The following is a 17150-nucleotide window of genomic DNA, read 5'->3' as shown; positions in this document are numbered from 1 at the left end:
CTCTGCAGCAGCATGGCCCTGCTTACGGGAGCTTTAGCATCGGGCACTGCCTGGTGGGGATTGAGCTGCTCTCTGCACAGCCTGTGTGTGTGTGTGTGTGTGCAGTGGCGTGCACAGACATTTTGAGGGGCAGGTGCTCAAGTAAATTATCCTTTTTTTTGTTTACTTGGTCTGCTCTTTTTTCCCTCTACACCTATACCTCTTTGCCAAAAATAGCCGTTCTACAAGCCCACAACGCCTCGCGCTGCGAGGCGTTGTGGGCTTGTAGATCTGCTATTTTTGGCTAAAGTTCTCATCAGAAAAAGGGATGCTAGGTTTCGAGTGGTTATGGTAAAAAGAAAAATCATATCACATAAAGATTTGGCGGACCCCCTGTAGTAACTCTGAGGACCCCCCAGGGGTCCCGGACCCCCTGTTGAAGACCCCTGCTGTAAACTGAAGAAAAAAGGGCACTTTTGGTCAAGAGGGCAAAGGGCAGGTGCTCTAGCACCACCTAGAGTCTATCTGTGCACGTCCCTGAGAGAGAGAGAGAGAGAATATCGTCACTGTCGGGCAGAAACCGTGTATCTCCATATAACCTTTTTTTCTTTTTCATAAATCAATGGCCTATTTTCTTTTTTTTGCAACTTATTGTTTTTATTGTTATTATTATCAGGAGAGACAACACATTCATGCATAGCAGTGCATCATACTTCACAATACAACATGTATTTGCAATATTTCACATTTTCTCCCTAGTGAGACAGCAGCAACAAAGAAGAATAAGAAAAAAAGTAAAAGACAAACAAATAAGACAACCAAAGTGAAAGAAAGAGAAAAGAAAAAGAAAGGAAAGGGGGGGGGGGGGGGGGGGGGTCGGGGGAATCACAATGGCCTATTTTAAACTTTGTTGTGCAAGAGTGGGAAAAATAGCCGACTATACCAGCTCACTATTGGACATACATTTCTGCCCGACAGCGATGATATAATGTGTATGCTCTGCAGCATGGACGTTTTGTTGAATCAGCATGTTTGCGCGCCTGCTATGCACGTGTGCCTACTAGCATGTATCCAGTGTTGCCAGTTTCTGTGAGAGAAACAAGCAACCAGGTCTAGGAAAACCAGCCCAAAAGAAGCAACTATGGGCCACATGTGCACTTTAACATACACATCAGCTATTTGAAAATAGCAGATCTACAAGCTCACAACGCGTCGCGATGCGACGCGTTGTAAGCTTGTAGATCGGCTATTTTCTTTTTTTTTTTTTTTTTTTTTTTTTTATAATTTTTATCCCACGATTTTTTGTAACACACATTTTTTTCACCCAGTGCCAATTGCCTATGTAATCCTGGGCACTACCTACCCTCTGCCAGCCTAGGGAGAGCCCAAGCTGAAGCTCATGCCTCCTTCAATGCATGAGGAGCAAGCAGGCCGCTTCTTATCACCCGACGGGGGGGAGTTTCCCTGGTTGGACATAGCGCGTGGAAGGAACACGTTATTCCAACCAGTTCCCTTCTCCTCCATCAGGCGCCCCGGCTGACCAGGGGGAGGCAGTATAGTGACCAGGATTACTACATGTTTTTGTGAGGGTATTAACTACCCTAGGAGACACGGGGAGAACATGCAAACTCCACACAGAGTAGGCCCTTTCACCAACCCCACCTAGGGTATGGGCGCCGATGACGTGGAGGAGAGAACACGCCCCCAGCGCCCACAGCGTCCCTGGCGGGAATCGAACCCAGGACCTTCTAGCTGTGAGGCGACAGCGCTACCGACTGCGCCACCGTGCCCCCTTGATCGGCTATTTTCAAATAAAATCTTGCGGTGAAATTATAATAAGCTTATCTGGCAACCCTGCATGTATCTTTGTATTTAGCCTATGTGGCAAAAGCAAGCCACACAGTAGACACAAAACGATGATGTCAAACGCGGGCGTACAATCTGTACGCCCCAAAGATAGGATGAGTTTGACGCCATTATTTCTTGACACGCTATATTGTCTGATCTCCTCACATCAGAAGAATGCAGGGTTTAGTTTGAAAATCTGACAATGTTTTCCTATAAATTATCTCAGAGAGTAAAAACTGACCCATTTTGGATACAGAGAAACGTGCACACACACACACACACACACACACACACACACACACACACACACACACACACACACACACACACACACACACACACACACACACACACACACACACACACACACACACACACACACACACACACACACACACACACACACACAACGCAAGTGAGGTGAGTGAGTGAACATACAGCATATCCACGTGTGTGAGAAACGGCAGTCATTTCCAATCGTGATCTACAGCATCTCCCAGCGGGGTCCCCCAGGGGCCCGGAGCAGGCTGCTGTGTGCTAACTAGAGGAGACTGGTTACCATGCTGCTACGCCATCATGGTATATACCTGCCCAGCCCGCTGTATACTGTATACCACCGGCATCATCTGGCACCGTGCGTCCACAACACCTGTCACACACGTGTATAAGCCACGATACGAGTGCAAATATTATGCACTGGCACGCACTCGTACACCAGTGCCTCAGCCACGCATCTGTTGCACACATACATGCATACATACATGCACGCGCGCACACACACACACACACACACACACACACACACACACACACACACACACACACACACACACACACACACACACACACACACACACACACACACACACACACACACACACACACACACACACACACACACACACACACACACACACCATCTGGGCTCATCTCCACCGACAGACTAGCTGTATAGAACCAGAATAAATACTATATGGGGTTGAGTAGGGTTTGGAACAGGGGTCTGCAACGTTTTCAGGCCAAGGACCCCCTAGCTGAGGGAGAGATGAAGCAGGGACCCCCTCTGTAGTGTATAAAATTGTGTTTCAGATCATACTTTTTTTGTTTACTTGGTCTGCTTTTTTCCCCCCCTCTACATCTATACCTCTTTGCCAAAAATAGCCGATCTACAAGCTCACAACGCCTCGCAGCGCGAGGCGTTGTGAGCTTGTAGATCAGCTATTTTTGGCTAAAGTTCTCCTCAGAGAAGGGATGCTAGGGTTCAAGTGGTTAAGGTAAAAAGAAAAATCATATCACACAAAGAGTTGGCGGACCCCCTGTAGTAACTCTGATGACCCCCTAGGGGTCCCGGAGCCCCTGTTGAAGACCCCTGGTTTATAAAAAGGCAATAGATGGTAGGCTATGCATGTGTGTGTATTCTCATAGCATTTTTGGTATAATGGCCAGCAATCCAAAGTAGGTTGCTGGACTTAAAGGATCATACAAATGAAGCCCAATGACCGCGACGCATCGGTAACGTCTGTAAGTCTGTGCTGCGTGGATTCATGCAGATCTGTCCACTTCCTTCTGAGTTGACAGGGTTTATTCTGGGGAAAACAGAATAACTCTGGTTACTTCTGGGGCATAACGCATTCCTAGCACTCTATGAATGAGCAACATGAGCCAAGTACGGTATGTAGTTATATTCAACATGTCCATAACAACTAGTAATCATCACATTAGCGCAGTAATAATAGACTGTCGGAAAATATGCTGAGGAACACGTCTTACCTTGGCCATAGCTCACATTAAACGGCACTGTTCCAACATGGCCAGTGTTTACCAATGAGTTTGCCCACTAACCATTTTGCCCTTACTTAAAGGGCAAGACCACTTTGGTAGAGGTTTGGGTTGTGTAGTTACCTTGCCATGATGTAACTCCAAAGGTGGACAAGAAATCGAAAATAATTGCTCCATTGTCCAATTATTTTTGATTTCTTGCCCACCTTTGTTGTTACATCATGGCAAGGTATAACTACACAACCCAAACCTCTACCAAAGTGGTCTTGCCCTTCAAGGAGCAAGCGGAACCCAATAAAACTGATACACATGGTTCCTGCTGCTGCCGTTCCTACTGCTGCCAAACAGAGTTTGTTTGATTTTCAAGGAAGCAATTGGATTTTAATTGAAGTTAGGTTATCATTGTTCCAATGGATTTCTAATTTGAAAATGCTAGCCAATATATGTTCCCCAGAGAGAAAAGATTGAATGATGAGCTAAATTCAAATCGGGCTTATGACTATTAACTGCACAATAATGAAACTAACATTGACTTAATTATTCAGGTAAGTTTTAATTTAGCATTAAATGAAATTAAATACATTTACATGAATGTGGCTATGTACTGTATATGGCCTAAACTGTTTATTTTATTTTTTATCATAGAGCCAAATCACAACAAGTCGTCTATGTTATAGAGCAGTGGTTCTCAACCAGTGGTCCGGGGACCACCAGTGGTCCTTGAGGGGGTTCCAGGGGGTCCCCAGACAAATTAATAGTTAGGAACCAAATTGACCCTTGTGTGTCTGTAACTCTGAGAGTGTACAAATGGAACCAACTTCCATTTGTACACTCTCAGAGTTAAATGAACACTAATGATGATGACACAGTGTAGATTGGGACCCCCGAGAAATCAAAATGGTTGAGTCCCTGGCATATCTTTTCAAATGGGGGTCCCTGGGCTAATATGAGTCAATTTGGGGGTCCTTGACGCAAAAAAAGGTTGAAAACCACTGTTATAGAGAACCCAATGTTTGCCCCCTGGCCCCTGAGCGAGCATTTGATGACAATGGCAAGGAAAAAAGTAAAACAGTAGCCTACTTAACGTTTTTTTATCACGGCATTCTCATTAACAATACACATATGCATTTTGGAAATCATGTTTGAACAGCTAAATCCACCCTGCCCCCAACATTTCTCATGCTCGAGGCTGTGATATCAGGAGTGGATGTAGTCCACAAATACAGGGACACTTACAGTATATCATAATTATACATTTAGATTCATATTCAACAGTAGGCTTCCAGAGCATTGCGAAGTGTCCTTGAACAAGACACTGAACCCATAATAGGCTCTATTCACAGCAGCCGTATTATCACTTCCTTCCCAGGTGTTACAAATGATACTAATGAAGGCTCTGTTCCATTTAGTGTAGCACAGTGGTTTCCACGAGCCCCATAACTCTGAGAGTGTACAAATGGAACCAAATGGACCCTTACGGGTCCATTTGGTTCCATTTGTACACTCTCAGAGTTACACACCTGTAAGGGGCCATTTGGAAGGTTTCCAGTGAGCCAACATGCACAATATCAGCACCCTGACTCTGTTTGACCAGAATGGAACAGAGCCTTCATTAGTATCATTGGTAACACCTGGGAATGTCTTACAATATGGCTGTTGTGAATAGAGCCTATTGCTCCCGATGAGCATAGGTTGGTGCCTTGCATGGTTTCCTCTAGCTGCCATTGGTGTGTGAATGTGAGTGAATGGGTGAATGAATGTAATGTACATCGTGAAGTGCCTTGGATAAAGGCGTTATATAAATGCACCGTTTACCATTGCAAATCTGGTAGTAATGCTAGACATCTACAATGTACATGTGTAGCCTAATATTACTGTGTACCAAGTGGAGTCAATAGCTGTTTCTGAATGCTAGACATTTACATTTGACATGTACATTTATACAGGGACGTGCACAGATAGACTCTAGGTGGTGCTAGAGCACCTGCCCTTTGCCCTCTTGACCAGAAGTGCCCTTTTGAAAAAAGGGTACAGCAGGGGTCTTCAACAGGGGGTCCGGGACCCCTAGGGGGTCCTCAGAGTTACTACAGGGGGTCCGCCAAATCTTTATGTGATATGACTTTTCTTTTTACCATAACCACTCGAAACCTAGCATCCCTTTTCTGAGGAGAACTTTAGCCAAAAATAGCCGATCTACAAGCCCACAACGCCTCGCGCTGCGAGGCGTTGTGGGCTTGTAGATCTGCTATTTTTGGCAAAGAGGTATAGGTGTAGAGGGAAAAAAGAGCAGACCAAGTCAACAAAAAAAAGTATAATTTACTTGAGCACCTGCCCCTCAAAATGTATGTGCACGCCACTGCTCGACCATGTTGGGGTGTGAGAGAGAGAGAGAGAGAGAGAGAGAGAGAGAGAGAGAGAGGTGAAGGGGGCACAAAGATGGACAGCAATAATAATAACTATTATAAAAGTCCACGGCCATATATCCCATGGCCACAGCTAGCCATAGAAAATGACACGTATCAACACCGGAATGGTCTTTTAATGACTCCATCACAGTAGCTGATTGCCGCTACATGTATTTGACGAATCAATGTAACTATACCCAGTGCAAGATTATGGGCAGAACACAAACATTACAAAAAGACAGCCACACAACACATTATAATTAATTATCCATTTATTATATATATACTGTACACACACACACACACACACACACACACACACACACACACACACACACACACACACACACACACACACACACACACACACACACACACACACACACACACACACACACACACACACACATTATGTGTACTCATCATAATATCAAGATTACCATTAAGATCAACATCGTTAGGCACCTAATAGATAGAAGGGGGTAGAGCGTTGGTCTGCATGCCTGTGTGTTGTTGTGAAATACCCGGAACATAACATGCCCTCACCCTGACAGAAAGATCAGAGATGCCTCTTCATCATACTTGGATGCAGTGGTGGAAAGTAACTAAGTACACGTACTCAAGTACTGTACTTAAGTACAATTTTGAGGTATTTTTTACTTTACTGGAGTAGTTCCGGTTTTCCGTACTTTTACTTCTACTCCACTACATCTCAGAGGCAAATATTGTACTTTTACTCCACTATAATTATTTTTAAACTTTAGTTACTAGTTACTTTTCAGATATAAATTATGATATTATGAAACATACATTAACCACTTTAGCCCTATTTTATACCTAGGCTATTTGAAAATAGCAGATCTACAAGCTCGTTGTGAGCTTGTAGATCGGCTATTTTCGAATATTTTAGTACTTTTACTTTTGGTACTTTAAGTGCATTTTGATAGCAATACTTTCGTACTTTTACTCAAGTAACATTGTGAATTCCGGACTTTTACTTGTAGCCGAGTACTTCTACATTGCAGTATTGATGCTTTTACTCGAGTAAAACATTTGAGTACTTTTTCCACCACTGGTGTTGGTTACATGTGGATGTCACTTGCAGGTTACAGTTTATGCATAATAATGTGTGCGTAGCTAATGGGTGAACTGCTGTGATTTTGTCTGCTTCTTATTTGTTCAGCAGTGTGCGTGCTGGCTGACTCCATGAGTGTGCAGTTTGTGTGTTGTGTCGGGTATCTATGTGTGTCTACACACGCGGTGACCGCTTGAGCGTGGGTTGCGCGTACACAGGCGCGCGTTAAGTATTTTCGGATACTCATATCCACTTTATTTCAAAGACAAATAATGTACCTTTGACTCCTAAACAAAAGTAGGCCTACATTAAAGGTAGGGTAAGTGATTTGCTTTGGTTAAAATAAGTGTTAAATAGCTCTATATTCTGATAGTACTCATTGCTGTAGAGTGTTTGTTCAGTATTAGGAGACTCCTCGTCTCTCCAGCTCTTTATTAAACAGAAAATGCATTTTCGTTTCAGTTTCATTTCCCATTTTATCCAACCAGGACAGAGAACTCAATCAGGATACAGATTAAACAAGTGAAATTGGAAGTGATGACACTAAGAAATGAGCAGACACAATTGGAACTGGAACACTATACAAATTAAGCTTAAAAATGGGTACTTTCTCCTGATTGGCTGAGATTTTGACACCTACCGAAAAAGGTATTTTCTGTTTATTAAAGAGCTGGAGAGACGGGGAGACATCTGTTACTGAAAAGACACTCTATAACAATGATTACTGTCAGAATATAGTATTTTAACCTTTTAACAAACTACTTTTTGTTTCAACCAAAAAATATCACTTACCCTACCTTTAACCACTTAAGCCCTATTTCAAACATAGTGAAAATAGCAGATCTAAGCTATTTTCACTATTACTGATATGTGTTGTGCATGCATTGATATTAAAAAGAAAATGTACTTTGTAATTTGTACATTTGAATACTTCAGCATTTCTAAAAGCACGCGTGCTTTTGAATACTAAGTATTTCTTTTTAAAAGCAAGTACTCCAGTACTTTAAGTGAAGTAAAAATGTTACTGAGCAACCCATTACGACCTGGAACGCATCCGTGTCATTTTTTGATTTGAGCTAAAAAAGCATTCTTTTGCACTTTGGCTATTCAAAAATAGCAGATATACAAGCTCGTAGCGCGGCACCGAGTGCCGCGCTACGAGCTTGTAGATCTGCTATTTTTGAGAAATCGTGAAAATGTGTGCAAATCTTTTAATATATATTGTTTTAAAGCAAACATTTTTAACTCAAATCTTTGCTTCTGGGGGTCCCTGTAAAAAAATATTTGTTACAGGGACCTTTTTTGCAAACGTTGCTACAAGTATAGTCATTTGTAGTTTTACAAGTAGTCATTTGTAGTTTTACAAGTAGTCATTTGTAGTTTTACAAGTAGTCATTTGTAGTTTTACAAGTAGTCATTTGCAGTTTTACAAGTAGTCATTTGTAGTTTTACAAGTAGTCATTTGTAGTTTTACAAGTAGTCATCTGTAGTTCTACAAGTAGTCATTTGTAGTTTTACAAGTAGTCATCTGTAGTTTTACAAGTAGTCATTTGTAGTTTTACAAGTAGTCATTTGTAGTTTTACAAGTAGTCATTTGCAGTTTTACAAGTAGTCATTTGTAGTTTGTAGTAGAGTAATATTTGACCGGGAGTATCCATACTTTCACTCAAGTACCGGGACTGGAGTACTATGTCCTCCGCTGAGGTGTGCACACACCGAGCTGGTGTGCGTGCTACGTGTGAGAACGCAGGCTCACGCGAGGCAGGTCTTGTGCAATAATACCGTTGTGTGAGGTTTCGCCCCGGCGTTTTGTCTTGTCTTAACAGTGCGCTGGTGTGGGTGAGCGAAATTCCAAACCCCTTACGGGTTGTTTGGGAGACGGCGTGGTGTGGCGTGCCAGTTCGGGCAAGCCCTCGGACACTTTGGCACGACTGCCAAAGCATGAGCTGGCAGTGCCAGGCTGAGAGCAGCCAGGAACACTCAATGGGTGGAAGGTTTTTCCTCGAGCCTTTGCAGCAGAAATCTACACCTTAAAATCCTCAGTCTTAATTTGTCCATTTGGAACTCTGAGACAAATGCTGTGGTGTAAAGCAACTAAGTACATTTAACTCAAGTACTGTACTTAAGTACAATTTTGAGGTACTTGTACTTTACTTGAGCACTTCCAATTGCCAATACTTTTACTTATACTCCACTACTTCTCAGAGGCAAATATTGTACTTTTACACCACTACAATTATTTGAAAACCTGAGTTGTTAGTTACTTTACATAGGCTAGGTATTTTATACCTAGGCTATTTGAAAATAGCCGATCTACAAGCGTCGCAGTGAGCTTGTAGATCTGCTATTTTCAAACATGTTAGTACTTCTACTTTTGGTACTTTAAGGACATTTTGATACCAACACTTTTGTACTTTTACTCAAGTAAATTTTGAATTCCGGACTTTAACTTGTAACAAAGTACTTCTACATTGCTTGTCTTGATACTTTTACTTAAGTAAAGTAAAACATTTGAGTACTTTTTCCACCACTGTACAAATGTAACCAGACGGACCCTTACACTCAGCTTCAATAACACTCAGGATTTTACAGTGTACTTTTCTGGTTTCCCAATAAAACTATTGAATGCAGATGTAGTATAGAAATTACAGCGAATCAATGTTGTACCAATCTGCAACAATGGTTCTCATGTTTGTGTTTTTACTCAGACCAGATGAAAACAAGGAACGCCGTCTCACAGGGACGTTAGATAACAGCAACATGTTGCTACATTTGTCGTGTGGGGGAAGCCAACAGCCAACGTTTTTGTGTTTTAGATGCTAACCTGAGGTTTAAATGAACCTCAATAACAGTCCTGCTGTGTGTGTGTGATTCAGACACTAACCTGAGGTTTAAAGAGAACCTCAGTCTTAACCATTTGTGGCAGAGCGAGCAAGAGTTCATAAGAGGACACACTTTTAGGAAGGGAATAGTTTCTGTCAAGCCTGATTTACACAGCACGAGTTGCGTGCCGGTGTCGCGCACCGAAACTGCAGCGGCAGAGCTACAAGCTCACGACGTGTAACGACGCAGCGTGTTGTGAGCTTGTAGCTCAGCCACACAAGCTCACGGTGCATGACATGGCGTGTAAACCAAAAATCCTACATTACACAGGCTTGTGACGAGCCGCCCTTTGGTAGCCACATAGAACTGAAGCTGTGGAAGAGTTTATGTTATAACAACAGAAAAAAACCCACGGCTGTATCTAGATCAGTGTGGGCATTTCTAGGAACTGGATTCAGTGGACATCATTTGTACAAAGGTTCAGCAAAATAAATGTAGGTGTACTTATCGCAATAAGCAACCAAATGTATGACTTGACATCATGTGTATGGTGTATGGTGCATGTTTTTGTGGTAGTGTCTTCTTGTCTTGTTTCTTAAAGAGGTGGTGCCATGGTTTTGCACTTTTTCTGTTTTTCATGTGTCTACGAGGTTGATAGAACTTCATTAAGCCCCCTGGTGGTGTTTTTATGGTGTTTTATGTCTTCCCTGCCTATTTTGAGTTTCTACCTGGAGGCTGAAACCTTGAGGGTCAAACGTGCCAATAGAAAAACTGCGCTTTAGTGACACGGCTAGTAAAAACATACCCTCCCCCTCATTATCATAACACAACAGGTGTGGGCATGAGGAGGAGGAGGGACTAGGACAGGTGGGTGGTGCTAAGGTGGTGGAGGAGGTGCTAAGGTGAGAACCAGGTATACTGTGATGAATGAATGGAGGCGTGTCCACATAAAAACATAATTTTAACACTTTCAATGTTGTGAATCACTGAAAATCACGGCACCCCGTCTTTAATGAAGAAAGTGTTAAAAAAAAGGATGACTTGACATGTCAATACATCAAAATGATGTTCTCCAATCACAACCGAATTACGTTTTTGTTTACTAGTGCTTTTTTTGTTGTTGTTGCATCTCTCAAATAACATTTGTCCAAATGAGGCCCAGCATCGTATTCATGCGACTCTCAGCACCACCTTGAGTGAGAACCATTAAAGACAATTTTCTTCCAGTTCACATATTGACAGTTTCCAATCTGAAATCAAGGAGCGGAGCCTTCCCAAACCAGACGGAGCCAGCGGGGCCCCTATGGGCCCTGACAGTCACTGACACGGCATCTCCATCCGACCGTGAAATAGCCACTTGTGTTTTATGCCGAACAACTCCATTGCTATGTGACTATCAATGTGGCAACGAAACCCTATCTCCGCACGCACACACACACACACACACACACACAGACCGATGCGTACACAGTCATACACACACATATGTACAGACATTTGCGCACGCACGCACGCACGCACACACACACACACACACACACACACACACACACACACACACACACACACACACACACACACACACACACACACACACACACACACACACACACACACACACACACACACACACACACACACACACACACACACACACACACACACACACACACACACACACACACACACACACACACACACACACACCCCTCTCCAGGGCAAAGGGTATTGTAATCCTGATGGGAATTTGATCAATACTATTCAATCTGCAAGCAGCAGGACCGTTCCACATTAGGCGACTGTTACAACCCAAACAATGAATGGACACTTTGTATCCCAATGGCTCTCAGGGGCCACACAGTGAAATCCCCCTAAAGGGTCCGCTTTTACACTCCGAGTTAAATAACACTGTGGATTTCACTGCGTAGAACCAGCACCAACAAATGATTTAATCAATCATTTAGTGTGTCTCACACTTTTACATGATCTTAAAGTCCCACTCCTGGCACCTTTTAAAGTATGCAAAAAATACTCGTGTCTTAATGATATGATTAATATCTTGTTTAAAGGAGTAGTTCACCCAAAAAATAACTTATTTTCTAGTTTTTGTCGCATTCCTAAGCCAATAATTTGATCGACTTATAGGCGACAAAAACTAAAACATCTCCATGAATTCAAGTCTCCATGGGGTGTGTAATTGATAGAAAAAAATGTCATTTTGGGGGTGAATTATCCCTTTAAGTGCCACTTTGACACATATTATACCCATACCACCCATTAAGAGCCACTTTGACACATATTATACCCATACTACCCACTAAGCTACAGCTGCCCCTAAAAATGGTGATCGGGTGGCACGTTCCGCTCATATAACAATTTGCACAGACAAAGTCATAGCTCCAAGAGGAGTTGGCTGTAGAAAAAAAACATATTTTTTAAGTGGAGTGAGACTTTAAAGCAAGCTGAAAATATCATTTGGGAGAGATATTTCAAAGACTCCTTACATGTGAAATTCAATCCGTCAGTCAATTTCCTGAGCTCTTCTTTTAAAGCAGACACCAAATAACTTGCTTAAATTGTTTTTTCTTCAATTAACTTTTTATACTTTCACGGTGACTCCATTGAGAGATTTTTTTTTTGTCATAAACTGACCCGACTGCTAATTTCGCAACTTTTGGAGAAGAGGCTACATCAGTATGGACTTTAGGTGGATAAATGTCATACTTAAGCACACCGGCTTAGGTCATTTATATTTAGAGGTCAACGCTAAATTGGACTTGCTCTTTCGTACACTTGTATAGGTGATGATGGCCCAGGGGTTGCTGTCTTTTTCAGTGTGCTTTTAAGTACGGTTAAAATCCTTAGAGCACAATTAACACAAAACAACAAAACAATCCAACAACACAGAACAAAAACGAATCAAGGACATACACTTAAAGGCTCTTCCACCATCTAAAAACCCCACTACATCAGTATACTTGTATCCTTTGAAATTCTTTCAAATCTAAATAAAATACATTTAAATAAAATAGAAAATAAAACAATCAATGCAAATGAACAAACATGATGCCAATCTAGGATCATCTTAACCCATTGATACCTGGAACGCATCTGTGTCACTTTAGATGTCTTTGGGCTATTCAAAAATAGCAGATCTACAAGCTGGTAGCGCGGCACCGAGTGCCGCGCTACGAGCTTGTGTATCTGCTATTTTTGAAAAATCTCGAAAAAATATTTTCCAGATTTTTTTCAAAAAACTGTTGAGATTTAGAACATTTTTAAGAATCGCCTCAGGTCTTAATGGGTTAAAAATAAAGTAAATAAATACAATCGGAAACAGGAACAGCTAGATGTAAAGGTTGAACCAGCAAAGACGTCTCGTAAGCGATAAAAGAAGAAATTGATCACGGGGCAGGTGGTTCCAGTCTGACAGTGCTTACCTAGTACATCAACAGTGAATGGCCATTATTCACATTAACAGCAGAGATTTTGGAGGATTTCTCTTCCTCTTCTTGTCAGAGATAAATAACACGTACAGACAACATTTTCACGATTAGGTTTTTTTGCGCACGGCACGTCTCCCTTCTACGCTATTTAGTCACGTCTAAAAATAGTTCCAAGCGGCTAGATCGGAACAGAAAAAGAGAGAGAGAGAAGAGGAGAGAGAGAGAGAGAGAGAGAGGGATACTGTAGGGGCAAGAGATGAAGAGGATTTCGGTGTCGTCTGTAATCTCATTTTTCCCCCCCCTGTCTTCGTCTGCAGAGCGGCATGAGTCGGCACGTCCCCCTTGGTTCGCGAGCCCTTATGCGGTTCGTCCCCCTTGGTTCGCGAGCCCTTATGCGGTTGCCAGTTCCTTTCTTCAACAGAGCTATTCCCCACCCTCGGTTCAGCAAATCATTTCGCTCACAAACCTCGTCCCTTTTAAGGTCACCGAGGGAATTTCATTCTCACACCTCATCCCATTTCGTCTCTGCTTCATTTCTCTCGCTTTGTGTTCCACAATACACGCAGGTTTGTTTTGGGGATGGCCAACTCTATCTTTTAACCATCCCTTGTGTGTTGCCAGTTTTCAGTTCATCCCGCTTTTAACCCATTGATACCTGGAACGCATCTGTGTCACTTTAGATGTCTTTGGCTATTCAAAAATAGCAGATCTACAAGCTCATAGCGCGGCACCGAGTGCCGCGCTATGAGCTTGCATATCTGCTATTTTTGAAAAATTGTGAAATCTTTTTTTTAAATATTTTTTTCCGAAAAATTGTTAGGATTTTGATTTTTTTTAGACGCGGCCTCAGGTCTTAATGGGTTAACTGTTGGCCCCCCCCCCCCGACCCAACAGTTCTTTCACAGTGAAGTCCTCTCAAACGGACAGGTTTTCAGTTTATTCTAGGAGATGTCCAAATGCAGCAGTATGGGAAACTGACACTTCCAACAGGCAAGCTCAATCACTGTTTACTGAATTGGTACACAGAACACAGACAGATGGAGAGAGAGAGAGAGAGAGAGAGAGAGAGAGAGAGAGAGAGAGTAGACAATAACACACATTGATGTGTAATATGTTGTCACCCTCCTACTGTTGTCGCAGTATCGTTATTGAAAGACATATACCAGACAAAGAACGAGCTAAGAGAGCGGTCCGCAAAATGTCTGACGAACCCAAAGTCTTCCTATCGGCCCTACTTAACGTCCATAAGGTGCTACATACAGCAGGGTGCTACCAGTGGTGGAAAGTAACTAAGTACATGTACTCAAGTACTGTACTTAAGTACAATTTTGAGGTATTTTTTTTTTACTTTAATAGAGTATTTTACATTTTCAGTACTTTTACTTCTACTCCACTACATCTCAGAGGCAAATGTTGTACTTTTACTCCACTACAATTATTCGAAAACTTTAGTTACTAGTTACTTTTCAGATATCAATTATGGTATTATGACACATACATTAACCACTTTATCCCTATTTTATACATAGGCTATTTGAAAATAGCCGATCTACAAGCTCACAACGCGTCGCATCGCGACGCGTTGTGAGCTTGTAGATCTGCTATTTTCAAACATTTGAGTACTTTTACTTTTGGTACTTTTAAGTACATTTTGATACCAATACTTTTGTACTTTTACTCAAGTACATTTTGAATTCCGGACTATTTACTTGTAACGGAGTACTTCTACATTACAATATTGATACTTTTACTTAAGTAAAACATTTGAGTACTTTTTCCACCACTGCATACAGGGAGGTAATAAGGCCAAGGAGACTATATGTTTATTATGCTCATGATGGATGGTGATGTGCCCCCCCCCCCCCCCCCCCCCCCCCGCCCCCCCCTTCTCAAAACCTTCAACAGTAACTGACACAGTGTTGGGAGTGGTTTCTTCCTAAAAGCAAATCAGCACACAGACTTTAAGTTTAGTTCAATGGTGAAGACAATGGACTAAAGTGCTTTTAGAAAATCCAGCCAAGCTTTTTTTTTGATGCCGGTTGCCAACGCGGAATCCATGTGGAGGAGGGGGGGGGGTGTCGGCGTGGTTGCTGGCCCCCACTTCTTTAAAGGTGGGGGGGGGGGTGTTGGAAAAGGTGTAGAAGGAATAGGAGAAAGAATTCCAAGTTGGAAGGGTTTTTACTGGAAATGTCTAGCATGGAGGGACAAATGTAATGGAAACTATACTGGGTCGGGTTCCAGGAAAGTGTTAGGGAGTCGTTTTTTTGGACTCTTGAGGAAAAAAAAATACTCGAGCCAGAATGCGCAGCAGAACAGCGTCGGGACTTGTTTGTGTCGGGGTCGTAACCGAGCGTTACTTATCTCCTAGATAAGAGCACGTGTGTGTGAGAGGAGTTGAGGAGGTCAGGGGGGGCCGCAGTGGTCACGGAACGAGGAGCGGTGATTGCAGAACCAGGGGGTATAAGGACAGAGGGTAAAGGGAGGAGGAGGTGGTGGTGGTGGAGTAGGTCCCGGGCTGGAGCAACATCCGTGACCCTGGAGGTGGATAAAAGGTTGACGGCCATCTGTGGGTTGTACTTGTTGTTGTGGCTGGCTGGCTAGGTTCAGTTCTGGTCCGTCATTCCTTTACGGCGAGCCTGGAGAGCACTCCAGAGACGCTGTGGCACAGACAGAGAGAGAGAGAGAGAGAGAGAGCGAGAGACTTGAGTAAAAGTATCAATTACTGCAGTGTACTCCGTTACAAGTAAAAGTCCGGAATTCAAAATTGACTCGAGTAAAAGTACAAAAGTATTGGTATCAAAATGTACTTAAAGTACCAAAAGTAAAAGTACAAAAATGTTTGAAAATAGCAGATCTACAAGCTCCCAACGCGTCGCGATGCGACGCGTTGGGAGCTTGTAGATCTGCTTGTAGAGCTTGTAGATCTGCTATTTTCGAATAGCCTAGGTATAAAATAGGGTTAAAGTGATTAATGTATGTTTTATAACGTAATAATTTATATCTGCAAAGTAACTAGTAACTCGAGTTTTCAAATAATTGTAGTGGAGTAAAAGTACAATATTTGCCTCTGAGATGTAGTGGAGTAGAAGTAAAAGTACTGACACATGGAAATACTCCAGTAAAGTAAAAGTACCTCAAAATTGTACTTAAGTACAGTACTTGAGTAAATGTACTTAGTTTACACCACTGGAGAGAGAGAGAGAGAGAGAGAGAGAGAGAGAGAGAGAGGGGGGGGGGGGAGAGAGAGATAGAGAGAGGGGGAAAGAGGGAGACACACAGAGGACAAGGGAGGACAAGAAGAGCGAGGAGGAAAACAGAGAAATGGAGGGAGGGAGAGGAAGGAGGATGGAATGAAACGGAGGGGTTTGAAGTGGGAGAGAGGGAAAGACAGACGGACGACAGACGCATTGAGAACATGAGAGAAGAATGGAAGAATGAGAAAGTAAAGGAATTAAATGACAAAAAAAAAGAGAAAAAGAAAAAAGAAAAAAAATATAAGAAATAGAAAGAATAGAAAGAAAAAAGAATAGAAAAAAAATAGAGAAAAAGAGAAAAAAAAAAGAAAAAAAAATATAAGAAATAGAAAGAATAGAAAGAATATAGCTGCAAGCAGCAATGAGCGGTTTCGAGAATAATGGCAGACTGGCAGACTGTGACAGAGTGGCAGACTGGCAGACTGGCAGACTTTGACAGACTGGCAGACTGGCAGACTGGCAGACTGTGACAGAGTGGCAGACTGGCAGACTGGCAGACTGTGACAGACTGTGGCAGACTGGCAGACTGGCAGACAGACAG

At 42.4% G+C, this 17150-nt stretch overlaps 2 protein-coding genes across 3 annotated transcripts in view; one reads left to right on the top strand and one right to left on the bottom strand.

The window, feature by feature from the left end:
• The window catches only part of med30 (mediator complex subunit 30), a 279467-nt gene that overhangs the window by 252024 nt on the left and 10293 nt on the right, over positions 1-17150 (top strand). The window lies entirely within an intron of this gene.
• The window catches only part of samd12 (sterile alpha motif domain containing 12), a 225249-nt gene continuing 223362 nt past the window's right edge, over positions 15264-17150 (bottom strand). For both annotated transcript variants that reach the window (XM_084081257.1, XM_084081256.1), the window contains exon 5: positions 15264-16012. In XM_084081257.1, the coding sequence (XP_083937383.1) occupies positions 15981-16012 (32 nt within the window). In that variant the 3' untranslated portion in view covers positions 15264-15980. The remainder of the gene's footprint in view (positions 16013-17150) is intronic.

The sequence above is a fragment of the Gymnoscopelus microlampas genome (assembly GCF_963454915.1).
Source record: "Gymnoscopelus microlampas genome assembly, chromosome: 15".
NCBI classification, from domain to species: domain Eukaryota; kingdom Metazoa; phylum Chordata; class Actinopteri; order Myctophiformes; family Myctophidae; genus Gymnoscopelus; species Gymnoscopelus microlampas.
The sequence above is the reverse complement of the archived record's forward strand: the minus strand, read 5'-3'. Positions and strand labels throughout refer to the sequence as shown.